At 42.8% G+C, this 13,711-nt stretch overlaps 1 protein-coding gene across 2 annotated transcripts in view; it reads left to right on the forward strand.

Annotated features, from left to right (window-relative positions):
* Positions 1-13,711, forward strand: part of LOC125484271 (complement factor H-like) — an 80,556-nt gene that overhangs the window by 46,590 nt on the left and 20,255 nt on the right. For both annotated transcript variants that reach the window (XM_048602308.1, XM_048602309.1), the window contains 2 exons: positions 6,752-6,925; positions 8,797-8,967. In XM_048602308.1, coding sequence (XP_048458265.1) covers positions 6,752-6,925; positions 8,797-8,967 — 345 coding nt within the window. The remainder of the gene's footprint in view (positions 1-6,751; positions 6,926-8,796; positions 8,968-13,711) is intronic.

Genomic DNA, 13,711 nt, shown 5'->3' on the forward strand with positions numbered 1-13,711 from the left:
ATGGCAGCCTTGAGGGGGGGTTCATAGAATGCATCCGCGATAATTTCCTTGAACAATATTTAATGGAACCTACGAGGGAGCAAGCTATCCTAGATCTAGTCCTGTGTAATGAGACAGGAATAATTAACGATCTCACAGTTAGGGATCCTCTCGGAAGGAGCGATCACAGTATGGTCGAATTTAAAATACAGATGGAGCGTGAGAAGGTTAAATCCAGTACCAATGTCCTGTGCTTAAACAAAGGAGACTATGAAGGAATGAGGGAGGAGTTAGCTAAGGTAGAATGGGAGCAAAAACTTTATGGTGGGTCAAGTGAGGAACAGTGGAGGACTTTCAAAACGATTTTTCACAGTGCTCAGCAGAAGCATATTCCAGTGATAAGGAAGAACTGTAGGAAAAGAGAGAGCCAGCCATGGGTGTCTAAGGAAATAAAGGAAAGTATCAGATTGAAAAAAAACACATACAAAAAAGCAAAGTGTAGTGGGAAACTCATAGACTGGGAAATCTTTAAAGGCCAACAGAAAGTCACAAAAAAAGTTATAGAGAAAAGTAAGATAGATTATGAGAGTAAACTAGCTCAGAATATAAAAACAGGCAGCAAAAGTTTCTATAAATATGTAAATCGTAAAAGAGTGGCGAAGGTAAACATTGGTCCTTTAGACGATGAGAAGGCCAGTTTAATAACTGGGAATGAGGAAATAGCCAAGACATTAACCAATTATTTCGTGTCGGTCTTCACTGTGGAAGACACAAATAACATGCCGAAAACTAATGGCAAGAAGGTTATAGCAGGTGAGGACCTAGAAACTATCATTATCACTAAGGAGGCAGTGCTGGGGAAGCTAATGGGACTAAAGGAAGACAAGTCTCCTGGCCCTGATGAAATGCATCCCAGGGTACTAAAAGAGGTGATGGGGGAAATAGCAAATGCACGAGTAATTATTTACCAAAATTCACTGGACTCTGGGGTGGTTCCCGCAGATTGGAAAACAGCCAATGTGATGCCACTGTATAAAAAAGGAAGTAGACAAAAAGCAGGTAACTATAGGCCAGTTAGCTTAACTTCGGTAGTGGGGAAAATGCTTGAATCTATCATTAAGGAAGAAATAGCAAGACATCTGGATATAAATTGTCCCATTGGGAACACAGCATGGGTTCATGAAGGATAGGTCATGTTTAACTAATTTGGTGGAATTCTTTGAGGACATTACTTGCATGGTAGACAATGGGGAATCTGTGGATGTGGTGTATCTGGATTTCCAGAAGGCATTTGACAAGGTGCCACACCAAAGGCTGCTACATAAGATAAAGTTGCACGGTATTACAGGTAATGTATTGGCATGGATAGAGGTTTGGTTGACCAGTAGAAAGCAAAGAGTAGGGGTAAATGGGTGTTTTTCTGGTTGTGGCTAGTGGTGTGCCTCAGGGATCAGTGCTGGAACTGCAATTGTTTACAATTTACATAGATGATTTGGAGTTGGTGACTAAGTGTGGTGTGTCAAAATTTGCAGATGACACTAAGGCGAGTGGTAGAGCAAAATGTGCAGAAGACACAAAGTCTGCAGAGGGATATAGATAGTCTAAGTGAGTGGGCAAAGGTCTGGCAGATGGAGTACAATGTTGATGAGTGTGATGTCATCCATTTTGGTAGGAATAACAGCAAAATGGACTATGTTTTAAATGGTAAAAAATTGCAGCACGCTGCTGTGCAGAGGGACTTGGGTGTCCTTGTGCATGAATCGCTAAAAGTAGGATTGCAGGTGCAGCAGGTGATTGAAAAGGCAAATGGAATTTTGTCTGCCATTGCTAGAGGGATGGAGTTTAAAAACAGGGAGGCTATACTGCAGCCGTATAGGGTCCTGGTGAGGCCACACCTGGCGTACTGTGTGCAGTTTTGGTCTCCTTACTTGAGAAGAGATATACTAACACTGGAGGGGGTGCAGAGGAGATTCACTCGGTTGATTCCAGAGTTGAGAGGGTTGGATTATGAGGAGAGACTGAGTAGACTGGGATTATACTCATTGGAATTCAGAAGAATGAGGGGAGATCTTATCGAAACATATAAGATTATGAAGGGAATAGATAAGGTGGAGGCAGGGAGGTTGTTTCTGCTAGCAGGTGAAACTAGGACTAGAGGGCATCGCCTCAGAATAAAGGGAAGCGGATGTAGGACTGAGGTCAGGAGGAACTTCTTCACCCAAAGGGTTGTGAATCTGTGGAATTCCCTGCCCAGTGAAGCGTTTGAAGCTACCTCGCTGAATGTTTTTAAGGCAAGGCTAGATAAATTTTTGAACAGTAAAGGAATTAAGGGTTATGGTGAGTGGGCGGGTAAGTGGAGCTGAGTCTCAAAAAGATCAGCCATGATCTTATTAAATGGCGGGGCAGGCTCGAGGGGCCAGATGATCTACTCCTGCTCCTAGTTCTTATGTTCTTATGTTATTATGTTCTAATAAGGGAACTGACAGGAAGCTCTGTGGTAGCAGATGAGACTCTTGAATGGTATGTTGCCTCCTTGGTGCTAAGGTCAGGGATCTTCAGAATGGTTGCAGGGCATTCTGAAGGGGGAGGGTGAACAGCCAGCAATTGTGGTAAATGTTGGTACCAATGACACAGGTAAAAAAAATGAGGTCATGCAACAGGAAATTAGTTAGGTAGTAGATTAAAGAGGAAGACTACTAAGGTTAATCTCCAGTATACTTCCAGTGCCTAATGCTACTTAGTATAAGAATAGTTCAGATGAACAACTGACTGAAGGGATGGTGTAGGAGGGAGGGCTTCAGATATTTAGATCATTGAAACAGCTTCTGGGGTAGGTGGACCAGTACCAGTTTGATGGGCTGAACCTGAACCAGAATGGCTGCAATATCCTATCAGGGAGGTTTGCTCATGCTGTCGGAGATGTTTTAAACTGATTTGGCAGTGGGTTGAAGCACAGAGTGGAAGTAAAGTCGCAAGCAAATTCCAATTAAATATAGGAGTGCCAGCACAATCCATTAGGCAGAGAAGACATGGGCTGGATAAGGCACTTCGGAGGCTCAGAAAGCTAACTTGTGCCTGTTTTAATGCAAGGTGCTTGATAGGTCAGGCAGATGAACATAGAGCATTATAAAAATCAAAAGAACTGTGGATGCTGTAAATCAGGAACAAAAACAAAGTTGCTGGAAAAGCTCAGCAGGTCTGGCAGCATCTGTGGAGGAGAAAACAGAGTTAACGTTTCGGGTCCAGTTCTGAGGAAGGGTCACCAGACCCGAAACATTAACTCTGTTTTCTCCTCCACAGATGCTGCCAGACCTGCTGTGCTTTTCCAGCAACTTTGTTTTTGAACCTAGAGCATTGATCAGCACATGGAAATATGATATTGTTGCAATCTCTGAGACATGGTTGAAGGAAGAAAGGTTAATGACTTGCAGCTCAGCATTCCAGAGTGTAGAGATTTCAGGCATGAACAGGGGTAAGTAAGAGAGGTGGGGACATTGCATTATTGATAAAGGAAACCATCACTGCAGTAATGAGGGAGTATGTCCTGGGTAGATCTTAGATATGAAAAAGGGGTAATTATCTTGCTGTGATTATACTACAGGAGTCCAACAGTCAGAGGGAGATAGATGATCGGATATGTAGGCAAATCACAGAAAGGTGTGAGAGAAACAGGATTATAGTTGGAGGGGATTTCAACTTTGCTTACATTACCTGGGATCGCCTTAGCATGAAAGGATTAGATGCGATAGCATTTTTAAAGTGCATCCAGGAGAGTATTTTGCGGCAGTACGTAGATAGTCCCACTAGAGATGGTGCAATGCCAGACTTAATCCTAGGGAATGAAGCCGGTCAAGTGGTTGAAGTTTTAGTGGGTAAGCATTTGGGGATAGTGATCATAATTCTGTAAGTTTCAAGTTTCATTATAGAAAGTGATAAAGATAGTGCAGAAATTAAATATCTGAATTGAGGGAAGGCAATATCATTAGGCAGGATCTGGCAAACAGAGTGGGAGCAGCAACTTGGAGTTAAGTCTATATTTGGAAAGTGGGAGTCTTTTAAAAGTACTATAGTGAGGATTCAAGGATAGCATGTTCTCAGTGTGATGGGAAAGGAGAGCAAGTCCAGGGAGCCAAGGATGTCAAGGGATATCAAGAGTTTGCTGAAGAAGGCTGCTCAGTGTCTCAGTGGTTAGCACTGCTGCCTCACAGCACCAGGGATCCGGTTTCAATTCCACCCTCGGGCGACTATCTGTGTGGAGTTTGTACATTCTCCCTGTGTCTACATGGGTTTCTTCCAAATGCTCCGGTTTCCTCCCACAGTCAGAAGATGTGCAGGCTGGGTGGTTTGGCCACGTTAAATTGCCCATAGTGTTCAGGGATGTGTAGATTAGGTGGGTTACAGAGGGATGGGTCTGGGTGAAATTCTCTGAGGATTGGTGTGGACTTGTTGGGCTGAAGGGCCTGTTTCCACACTGTAGGGATTCTATGGCAGAAAAAGAAGGAAGCTTATGTCAGGTATAGATCATTAAAAACTTCAAAAGTACAGAGAGTGTAGGAGATTTCTTAACAAGGAAATTAGGAAGTAGGGCAAAGAGGGGCCATGAAATATTTTTGGCAGTGGGGATCAAGGAAAACCCCAAGGCTTTTAATAAGTATATTAAAAGTAAGAGGATTACCAGAGAAAGAGTGGGACCTATTATTGACCTATAGCAACCTATGCATTGAGCCAATGGTTGTGAGTGAGGTCTTAAACAAATACTCCTTATCTGTATTACTAACTTAATTGAGATTTTTGAAAAGGTGGCTAAATATATTGATGAGGGTAGTGCAGTTGATGTGGTATACATGGACTTCAGTAAGGCCTTTGACAATAAATGCAAGGTGATACATTTGGGGAGATATAATAAGGGAAGGACGTACACAATGAACAGTAGGTCCCAAGGAGTACTGGGGAACAAAGGGACCTTGTTGTGCAAATCCATAGATCGCTGTCAGACAGACAGGGTGGTGGTGAAGGCATACAGGCCTTCATTAGCTAGGGCATAGAACATTAGAGCAAGGAAGTCTTGTTATAATCATATAAAACATTAGTTAGGCCAAAGACAGAATACTCTGTTCGGGGAGGCCTAGTTGTATTATTGCAAGACTGTTAATCCAGAGACCCAGCTAATGTTCTAGGGACCCGATTCAAATCCTGCCACTGCAGGTGGTGGAATTTGGATTCAATAAAATATCTTGAATTATGAATCTAACAATGATTGTGAATCCATTGTCGATTGTCAGAAAAACCCATCTGCTTCACTCATGTCCTTTAGGGAACGCAACTGCCATCCTTACCTGGTCTGGCCTACGTATGACTCCAGACCCACAGCAATGTGGTTGACTCATAACTGCTCTCTGGACAATTAAGGATGGACAATAAATGCTGCCTAGCCAGCAATGCCCCTCATCCCATGAATGAATAAAGAAAACAAAACATTCTGGTCACCACACTATCAGAAGGACATGATTGCACTGGAGAGAGTGCAAAGGAGATTCACCAGGATGTTGCCTGTGATGAACGGTCTCAGGAGAGACTGGATAGGAAGGCTTTGTTTTCTTTGGAGTAAAGGAGACAGAATGGAGATCTGATTGCGGTATACAAAATTATGAGAGGCATAGACTGAATAGATTGTGAGAATCTTTTCCCCAGGCCAGACAGGCCCAAGATCAGAGGCCATAAGTGTAAGGTGAAAAGTAAATGGTTTAGAGGTAACCTGAGAAAAAAAAATTCACCCAAAAGGTGGTAGAAATATGCTGCCTGAGAGGGTGGTGGAGGAAGGTGCTCTTGCAACATTTAAGAAGCATCTGAATAAGCACTTAAAATGCCAGGGCATAGTCGGTTATGGACCAAGTGCAGGTAAATGGGATTAGTGTAGTTTGGAGTTTGTTGGCCAGCATGGGCAGCACGGTGGCACAGTGGTTAGCACTGCTGCCTCACAGTGCCAGGGACCCGGGTTCGAGTCCAGCCTCGGGTGACTGTCTGTGGAGTTTGCACGTTCTCCCCGTGTCTGTATGGGTTTCCTCCGGGTGCTCTGGTTTCCTCCCACAGTCCAAAAGATGTGCAAGTTAGGTGGATTGGCCATGCTAAATTGCCCAAAGTGTTCAGGGAGGTGTAGATTAGGTGGGTTATAGGGGGATGGGTCTGGGTGGGATGCTCCGAGGTTCGGTGTGGACTTGTTGGGCCAAAGGGCCTGTTTCCACACTGTAGGGATTCTATTCTATTCTATGGTGGGTTGAAGGGTCTGTTTCTATTCTGTATGACTCTATGACTCACTCTATGATTGTAGGAGTTAGAGTGAAAGCCCCAATAATTTCAAGGCCAAAGGTTTCAAGATATCCAACAGCATAATTTCCCTTTTGTTCGGTCAGCCATCTTCTCTTTTTCGGCCAGGTAACAGTTGTACAATATAAAATCTCAATCAAGCCTCCTTCATTTCAAATTATATTTGCACAGATCTAATCATTCTTAGTTGGTGCAATCCTGAATATTGTATTAGAGCTTCAATCTTCAGTGTACTTTTATCTTCAATCTGATTTAATTTTTATTCAGGAACTGTTTGTGTTTAGGTAATAGTATCAACATAATTCATCATGTAAAAATGAATTATTATATTTGGATATGGATTGCATTATATTAGTTTAATGTGATAGCTTTGCAATGTTTCTAATGAGAATAAGTTGTTTTTCTTTAACTTAGAGAACAACTTCTAAATGTTCAAAATGTTTTCTAGACAGGAAGTTAAATTGTCCAAGTTCACCAGATGTTGCCAACGCAAATAAAATTATTGAGTCCACCCACAGCGTTATTTATCAATGTCTCCTTGGATACGAGATGGAAGGATCAGAAAGGATACAGTGCATCAATGGGCAATGGTCGGAAGTACCAACATGCAATATTCCTGGTGGTGAATAAAATATTAAAATTACTTAAGTTATAGCAGGAGAGACTTATTTTTCGATTATTACATGGGCTATGAGAATTACTGACTAGATCTTTTGTTGACCATTCCTTATTGTTCTGAAGAAGTTGTTGGCGAGCTGCTAAAAATGTGGTAAATCCAATGGTCTGATAGACACAGCATCAGGGAACCAGTACAGGCTTGCGTGGACTGCTGAAGTAAGAATTTAATATGCTGACACAGAGAATAGAAGGAGTACATTAAATGAAATTGATGCTGTAATACAGTTTTTAGCGTAAGTCATGATAGTCACCCATGGTCGAAATGGCTACAAGCTGGTTGACGGGAGTTGAATCTTCCATGTTACGAAGTCTTGAGAAAGAATAGGGGGATGTTATGCGGGCAAGGAGTTGGCTCATTATTCAGGATAGCTATTACAACACAGATGACATAACTAGGGAAAAGCTATCAGTGAAGACTCCATTGTTAGAAGTAAGGACTAAGTGAGGAATTAAGACTGTAAAGGGGGTGAGATGCAAGTCTCCAGATATCAACAATGCAGTGTCATAATGTATTGGCTTAAATCAGATGGTTGGATGAACAATGAAGGATATTCAATTCAATTCATTGTGAGATGAGCATTAGGCCCCTGTGAAGCCCTGATGCACAGATATACGTGGGATTTGCCCAGGAGGTTTAAACTTTCACTGGGCTGATTCACTGGTGACACTCACTGTAAATGTCTCTGACCCAGTGCTTAGGAGGGCGACTTGATCCAGATTGGGGGGTTTAATCAGATACTTACCCATAAAATGTAACATAACTGAATGCCTAGTTTAAGCCATGTAGCTCAGCTAAGCAACATAACTGACTAGTCCCCAGCCCCAGATTTACTCCACTAACCACTCAACTAACCTGCCTAAGCAGCTAACCACTTCACTGCTTCAAAATGCACAACCATCCAACACCACAAACTCCCCCACAACCTGACTTGTCTGTGCCCTGCCAAATCCTACCTGACTAACTCACATTCCCTCACCCTGTCGACCTAACACCTAATCGTGCTCCGCTCCCCAAATCAAGCAGACTGTCTTCCAACCACTCAACTTTGAGTGATCCAACTACCCAGCTCACACAGTTGCCCACCAATTCTCTAAATCAATTGACCATTTATTCATTCATAAAGTGACTTGGACCTTTGACAGCTTGGCACACATGGTAGCCCTGTAAACAGTGGAACATGTCCAGTTCTTCCCCCGACTCTACTGGACCTACCCTGGAGACACTGCATCGCCCATTTCTGCTGCAGCTGGCGTTGGAAAATTCCAGCAAAAATGAATAGTTTTGTTGGGTTAGAAAAAGCTTCCCTGGCAGCAGTAATGCACCCAGCATTGCCTCTCACTGCAAGATTGAGGCCATTACCTCAAAGATTAGTGAGGCTTATAGAAAAAGCAAAGTTGTTTTAAATGGGAGATATTTTCATAAACTGTGATGTCAGAAAGGTTATGAATTTCTTCAGTGCATTAAAGATGGTTTTCGGGAGCCGCATGTTCTAGAACCAATAAGTGGGAGGGCTATACTTGTCTTAAGTAAGGAGACCAACTTTGTTAATAGTCCATCAATAAGGAAACAATTATCTAAGTGATTATAATACGATCAAATTCAATGCTGGGTCTGAAAAAGAGATTAAGCACAATTGCCCCAAGATTCTGGATTTTGGTAAGGCTAACTTTAACTGATGAAACTGAGACAGACAGCAGCAAATTTTGAAAAACAATTTGGAAAGGAAATGCTACTAAGTTTAATTGCAATATAAGTTAAGAAATTAATAAAAGTAAATGTATTTTTTGCATTCTGTTCATAAAATCCAAATTTAGGCTGTGAAGATCCACCTAGCATAAAGAATGGTGACCAAGAGGGTCTTTCTAAACAATGGTATCAGCATGGTGACATTGTCACATATAGGTGTCAGAATTCATTTATTTTGGATGGACCAAATAAAGTTAAATGCTCAAGTGGGAAGTGGTCAGCTGCTCCACGCTGTATTCGTAAGTTGTTTCTCAATATTTATTCCAAGACTCAATCATGAAATAGGACTTTTCAGATACTTGTAAATAATTAATTGGCAACAAATGGTTTTGGATTTTTTTAAAAAAGTATTATCCATAGGTTGCGGGTATCACTGGCTAAGCCAGCATTGAATGCCCATCCTTAATTGAGCACAATTGACAGTCAGCTATTGCCATGTGGACTGGAATCACATTTCTGCCAGACCAGGTAAGGATTTCATATCTCGGTGAACAAGATGGGTTTGACTACAATTGACAGGGGTTGCACAGTTGCCAATATACTAGTGATTTATTTGTCTCAAATTTCGCCATAAGCTGTGGTGAGATTCTAAACCATGTCCCCAGAAAATTAATCTAAGGGTTCAGTAATATTATCACTATACCGCTGCCTCCCCCTTGTCACGTTGAACAAGGTGAAAGAACAGTGAGAAATGATTGATTAGACAGACTTTAAATAGTGAATTAAGATGCTGTTTCTTTTCCTGGTTAGACAGCTTTTGTTCAAAGGACGTGGTTTCACTGACATACAATCAATTCTAACTTGAGGTTACTTCTGCTGCCATGGACTTCTTTGACATTGATCTGTGTTTTTGAACTGTTGCCTTTGCAGAAGAATGGCAACCACTAATGCAGCTCTACCTTGGACCCCTGATTAGGAAAACTAAAGGTTGAATCTTAAGTTTTTGGCAAAGTGACAGTTTCATTGAGTTCCATGGTTGATTTTCTCTCTGCGAGTTTCAGGAGGATTTCTCACAGTATATCACCAAACTCACCTCATTATCTGTGCCACTCTGGTAGTGCCCCTTTCTCTTTTGATTCTAGCCCCATCCTACACTCGCCATATCCCAAACAGCTCACCATTGCTGTGATATCCCAGAATGAATGACATCCCTGGCTCCATTTACAAAAGGCCAATGTGAACACAAACAAGCACTATCAGTCTGGAACAGCCCCGCACAGATCTCTCATTTGTCCCTGACAAGGCAGAGAATAGAAAATGCTGAAGTATCTTGGCAGGTCTGGTAGCATCAGTGGAGACAGAAACGGAGTTAGCATTTCTAGTTCAATATGACTCTTCTTCAGGTTTGATTTGTTCTCCTTTTATCATTCTGCCACCATCTCTGCTGGGTAGGCCTGCCAGTGGGACAGGACATACCTAGGATGATGACAATGGTGTCTGGGATATTACTTGTGAGGTACAATTCTGGATATCCCTAATGTACTCAACACCTCTCCCAATTTTGGCACAAGCCCCCAGATGACATTGCAAGGTCGACAAGGCTAGGTTTGCATTGGTCGATTCCAATGGCTGATCCATCTAATGTACCACACCTGGTGTCACATATAGTCCAGACTAGTTAAAGAACAAAGAATAACAAAGAACAGGACAGCATAGGAACAGGCCCTTTGGCCCACCAAGCCTGCATTGACACATGATGCATTTCTAAACTAAAAACCTTTTTGCCTCTATGTAGTCCATATCCCTCTATTCCCTGCCTATTCAATATCATATAAGAGATGCCTCTTAAATGTTGCTATTGTATTCACCTCCACCACCTCCTCTGGCAGTGCATTCCAGGCATTTACCACCTTCTGTGTAAAAGAAAAACTTGTCTCTCTTATCTTCTTTAAGCTTACCTCCTTTTACCTTAAACCTGTGTCCCCCAGTAATTGACATTTCTACCCTGGGAAAAAGACTCTGACTATCCATTCTATTCATGCCTTTCATAATTTTGTAAATTTCTATCTGGTCGCCCCTTAGTCTTCAACATTCAAGTGAAATCAAACCAAGTTTGTCTAATCTCATCATTGCTATCACCCTCCAAACCAGGCAACATGCTGGTAAAGTGTTTCTGTACCCTCTCCAAAGCTTTCACATTCTTCTGGTAGTGTGATGACCAGAACTGTACAGAATATTCCAAGTATGGCCTATCTAAAGTTCTATACAACATAATTTGCCAATTTTTATACTCTATGTCCTGACTGATGAAGGCAAGCATGCCATATGTTATCTTGACCACTTTATCCATTTGTGTTGCCACTTTCGGGGAACTGTGGACTTATACGTCAAGATGCCTCTGTATGTTGATGCTACTAAGGACTCTGCCATTAATTGCTAAGAACAGCTGATTTCCTTCCCTAACGGGGTATTAGTGAACCAGATGGTTAAAAGGTCACCATTAGACAACCTATTAATTAGAGAGATTTTTTTATTGAAATAAACTTTCAACATCTGCTCTGGCAGGATTCAAACACATGCCCAGGATTCTGGATTACTAGTCCAGCAACAATATCATGACAACATTGCCTTCCTACTTTATCAATGTCGTCTCATGCTCATTATCCAGATGAGCAGAGAGTGTGGAGGATCCTGCACACTCCGATAGGGAGAGCAGTGGAAAACCCCTATCTCCAGCATTTATCCCTGTCACTTGTGCTGTATAGCCCAATATGTGGCAACATGAAAGCTGAACTGTCCAGTGACTTGTCATCAGAACTTTGAGTAGCTAGGAAAAGGAAGTATGTGGATATGATCATCTACTGAGCTCCAGTCCCTTTCCTGCTCTCTATTTGAGCAGCAGCTTCTTGTGTTGCCTCTATTCATTTTCCCTGTCTTGCTTTTGATTGATTGATTGATTTTGATTGATCCATTTTCACATGTACCGAAGTACAGTGAAACTCTTTGTTTAACAGCAGTACAAGCAGATCATAGTAAGCAAGGATGTACAGATCAAAACGACTTAGACAGAGGTACAGGCTACATTGCACAGGGCGAGATCAACATTAGCAAGATCATTCGTTATTTATATATATACAGAGTCCATTCGTGAGTCAACTAATGGCTGGGAAGCAGCTGTTCCTGAACCTGCTTGTGCATATGTTCAATCTTCAGTATCTTCTGCCTGACGGAAGGGGTTAAAGGAGATCATTACCGGGGTGCGATGGGTCTTTGATGATGTTGGCAGTCTTTTTGCGGCAGTGAGCCATGTAAATAGAGTCCATGGATGGAAGGTTGGCTTCCGTGATAGTCTGGGCTGAGCACACCACCTTCTGTAGTTTCTTACAGTCCTGGGCAGAGCAGTTGCCATACCTGACCGTTATGCGCTTGGACAGTATATTTTCAATGATGTATCTGTAAAAGTTGGTGAGGGACCTTATGGACATGCCAAATTTCCTGAGCCTCCTGAGGAAGAAGACACGTTGTTGTGCCTTCTTGACTGTCGCATTTATGTGGGAAGTCCAGGGCAGTTTGTTGGTTACTGTCGCTCTGAGGAACTTCACGCTCTCTACCCTCTCAACCTCAGTTCCCTTAATGTAGATGGGGACGTGTTCTCCTCCTTTATTTCTGAAGTCAATGATCAGTTCTTTTGTTTTTCCAATGTTGAGAGAGAGGTTGTTTTTATTGCACCACGTCATCAAGTCCTCTACCTTACTTCTGTATTTTGATTTTTTGCTGTTAGATATCCGTCCCACTACGGTGGTGTCATCAGCAAACTTTTAGATGGCTTTCATTTGGAGTTTGGCAACACAGTCATGGGTGTACAGGGAGTACAGTAGGAGGCTGAGGACGCATCCTTGTGTTGAGCGTTGTTGTGGAGGAGTTTCAGTTACTTATCATCACTGATTGCGGCCTATGGGTCAGAAAGCTGAGAATCCAGTTGCAGAGGGTGGAGCCAAGACCAAAGTCATGCAGTTTTGAGATCAGTCTGGAGGGGATAATCGTGTTGAAGGCGGAGCTGTAGTTGATGAGCAGGAGTCTGATGTAGGTGTCTTTGTCGTCCAAATGTTCCAGGGATGAGTGCAGGGCTAGGGATATGGCATCCGCTGTGGACCTGTTATGTCAGTAGGCAAACTGTGGGGGATCGAGACAGGCTGGGAGACTGGACTTGATGTGGGCCATGACCAGCATCTCATGATTATTGAGGTCAGAGCCACTATGCAGTAGTCATTAAGGTACATTGCATGTGCTTTCATAGGCACGGGGATGATGGTGGTCTTCTTGAAGCAGGTGGGGACTTGGCTTGTAGGAGGGAGAGGTTGAAAATGTAGGTGAATGCCTCCACTAGCTGATCCACACAGGATCTGAGTGTTCGACGGGGGACACTGTATGGGCCTGTCACTTTCCTCAGGTTGCTCCCTGGAAGACCCATTTGACGTCTGCAGCAGTGATGGAGGGAACAGGTGTGTCTGGGGCCGTCGGTGCAGGTATCACCACACTGTTGGCATTCTGCTCAAACCGAGTATAGAAAGCATTGAGCATGTCAGGGAGGGATGTGTCTTTGTCTGCCATCTTACACTGTTTCATTTTATACCTGTAATGTTGTTTAGGCCTTGCCAGAGACGGTGGGAGTCTGTTTGGTAGATTTGGGCCTCTAACTTGGTCCAGTACTGCCTTTTGGCCTCACTGATGGCTTTGTGGTGGTCAGATCTGGATTTCTTGTGTTGGTCTGGGTCACTCAGTTTGAATGCCGAGCGTCTGGTCTTCAGTAGGGAGTGAATTTCCTGGTTCATCCAAGGTTTACGCTTGGGAAATGCTCAGATTGACTTCTTTGGTATGCAGTCCTCCATGCACTTGCTAATGAAATCCGTGACGATGGTGGCGTACTCACCTAGGTTTGCTGCTGAGTACTTGAACACGGACCAGTCCTCCAATTCCAACCAGTCCTGGAGACGGTCTTTCACAGCTTTGGATCTGCATTGTACTTCCTTTTGTGCAAGATCC

Source organism: Rhincodon typus, chromosome 10 (assembly GCF_021869965.1).
Source record: "Rhincodon typus isolate 14 chromosome 10, sRhiTyp1.1, whole genome shotgun sequence".
In the NCBI taxonomy this organism is placed as follows: Eukaryota; Metazoa; Chordata; class Chondrichthyes; order Orectolobiformes; family Rhincodontidae; genus Rhincodon; species Rhincodon typus.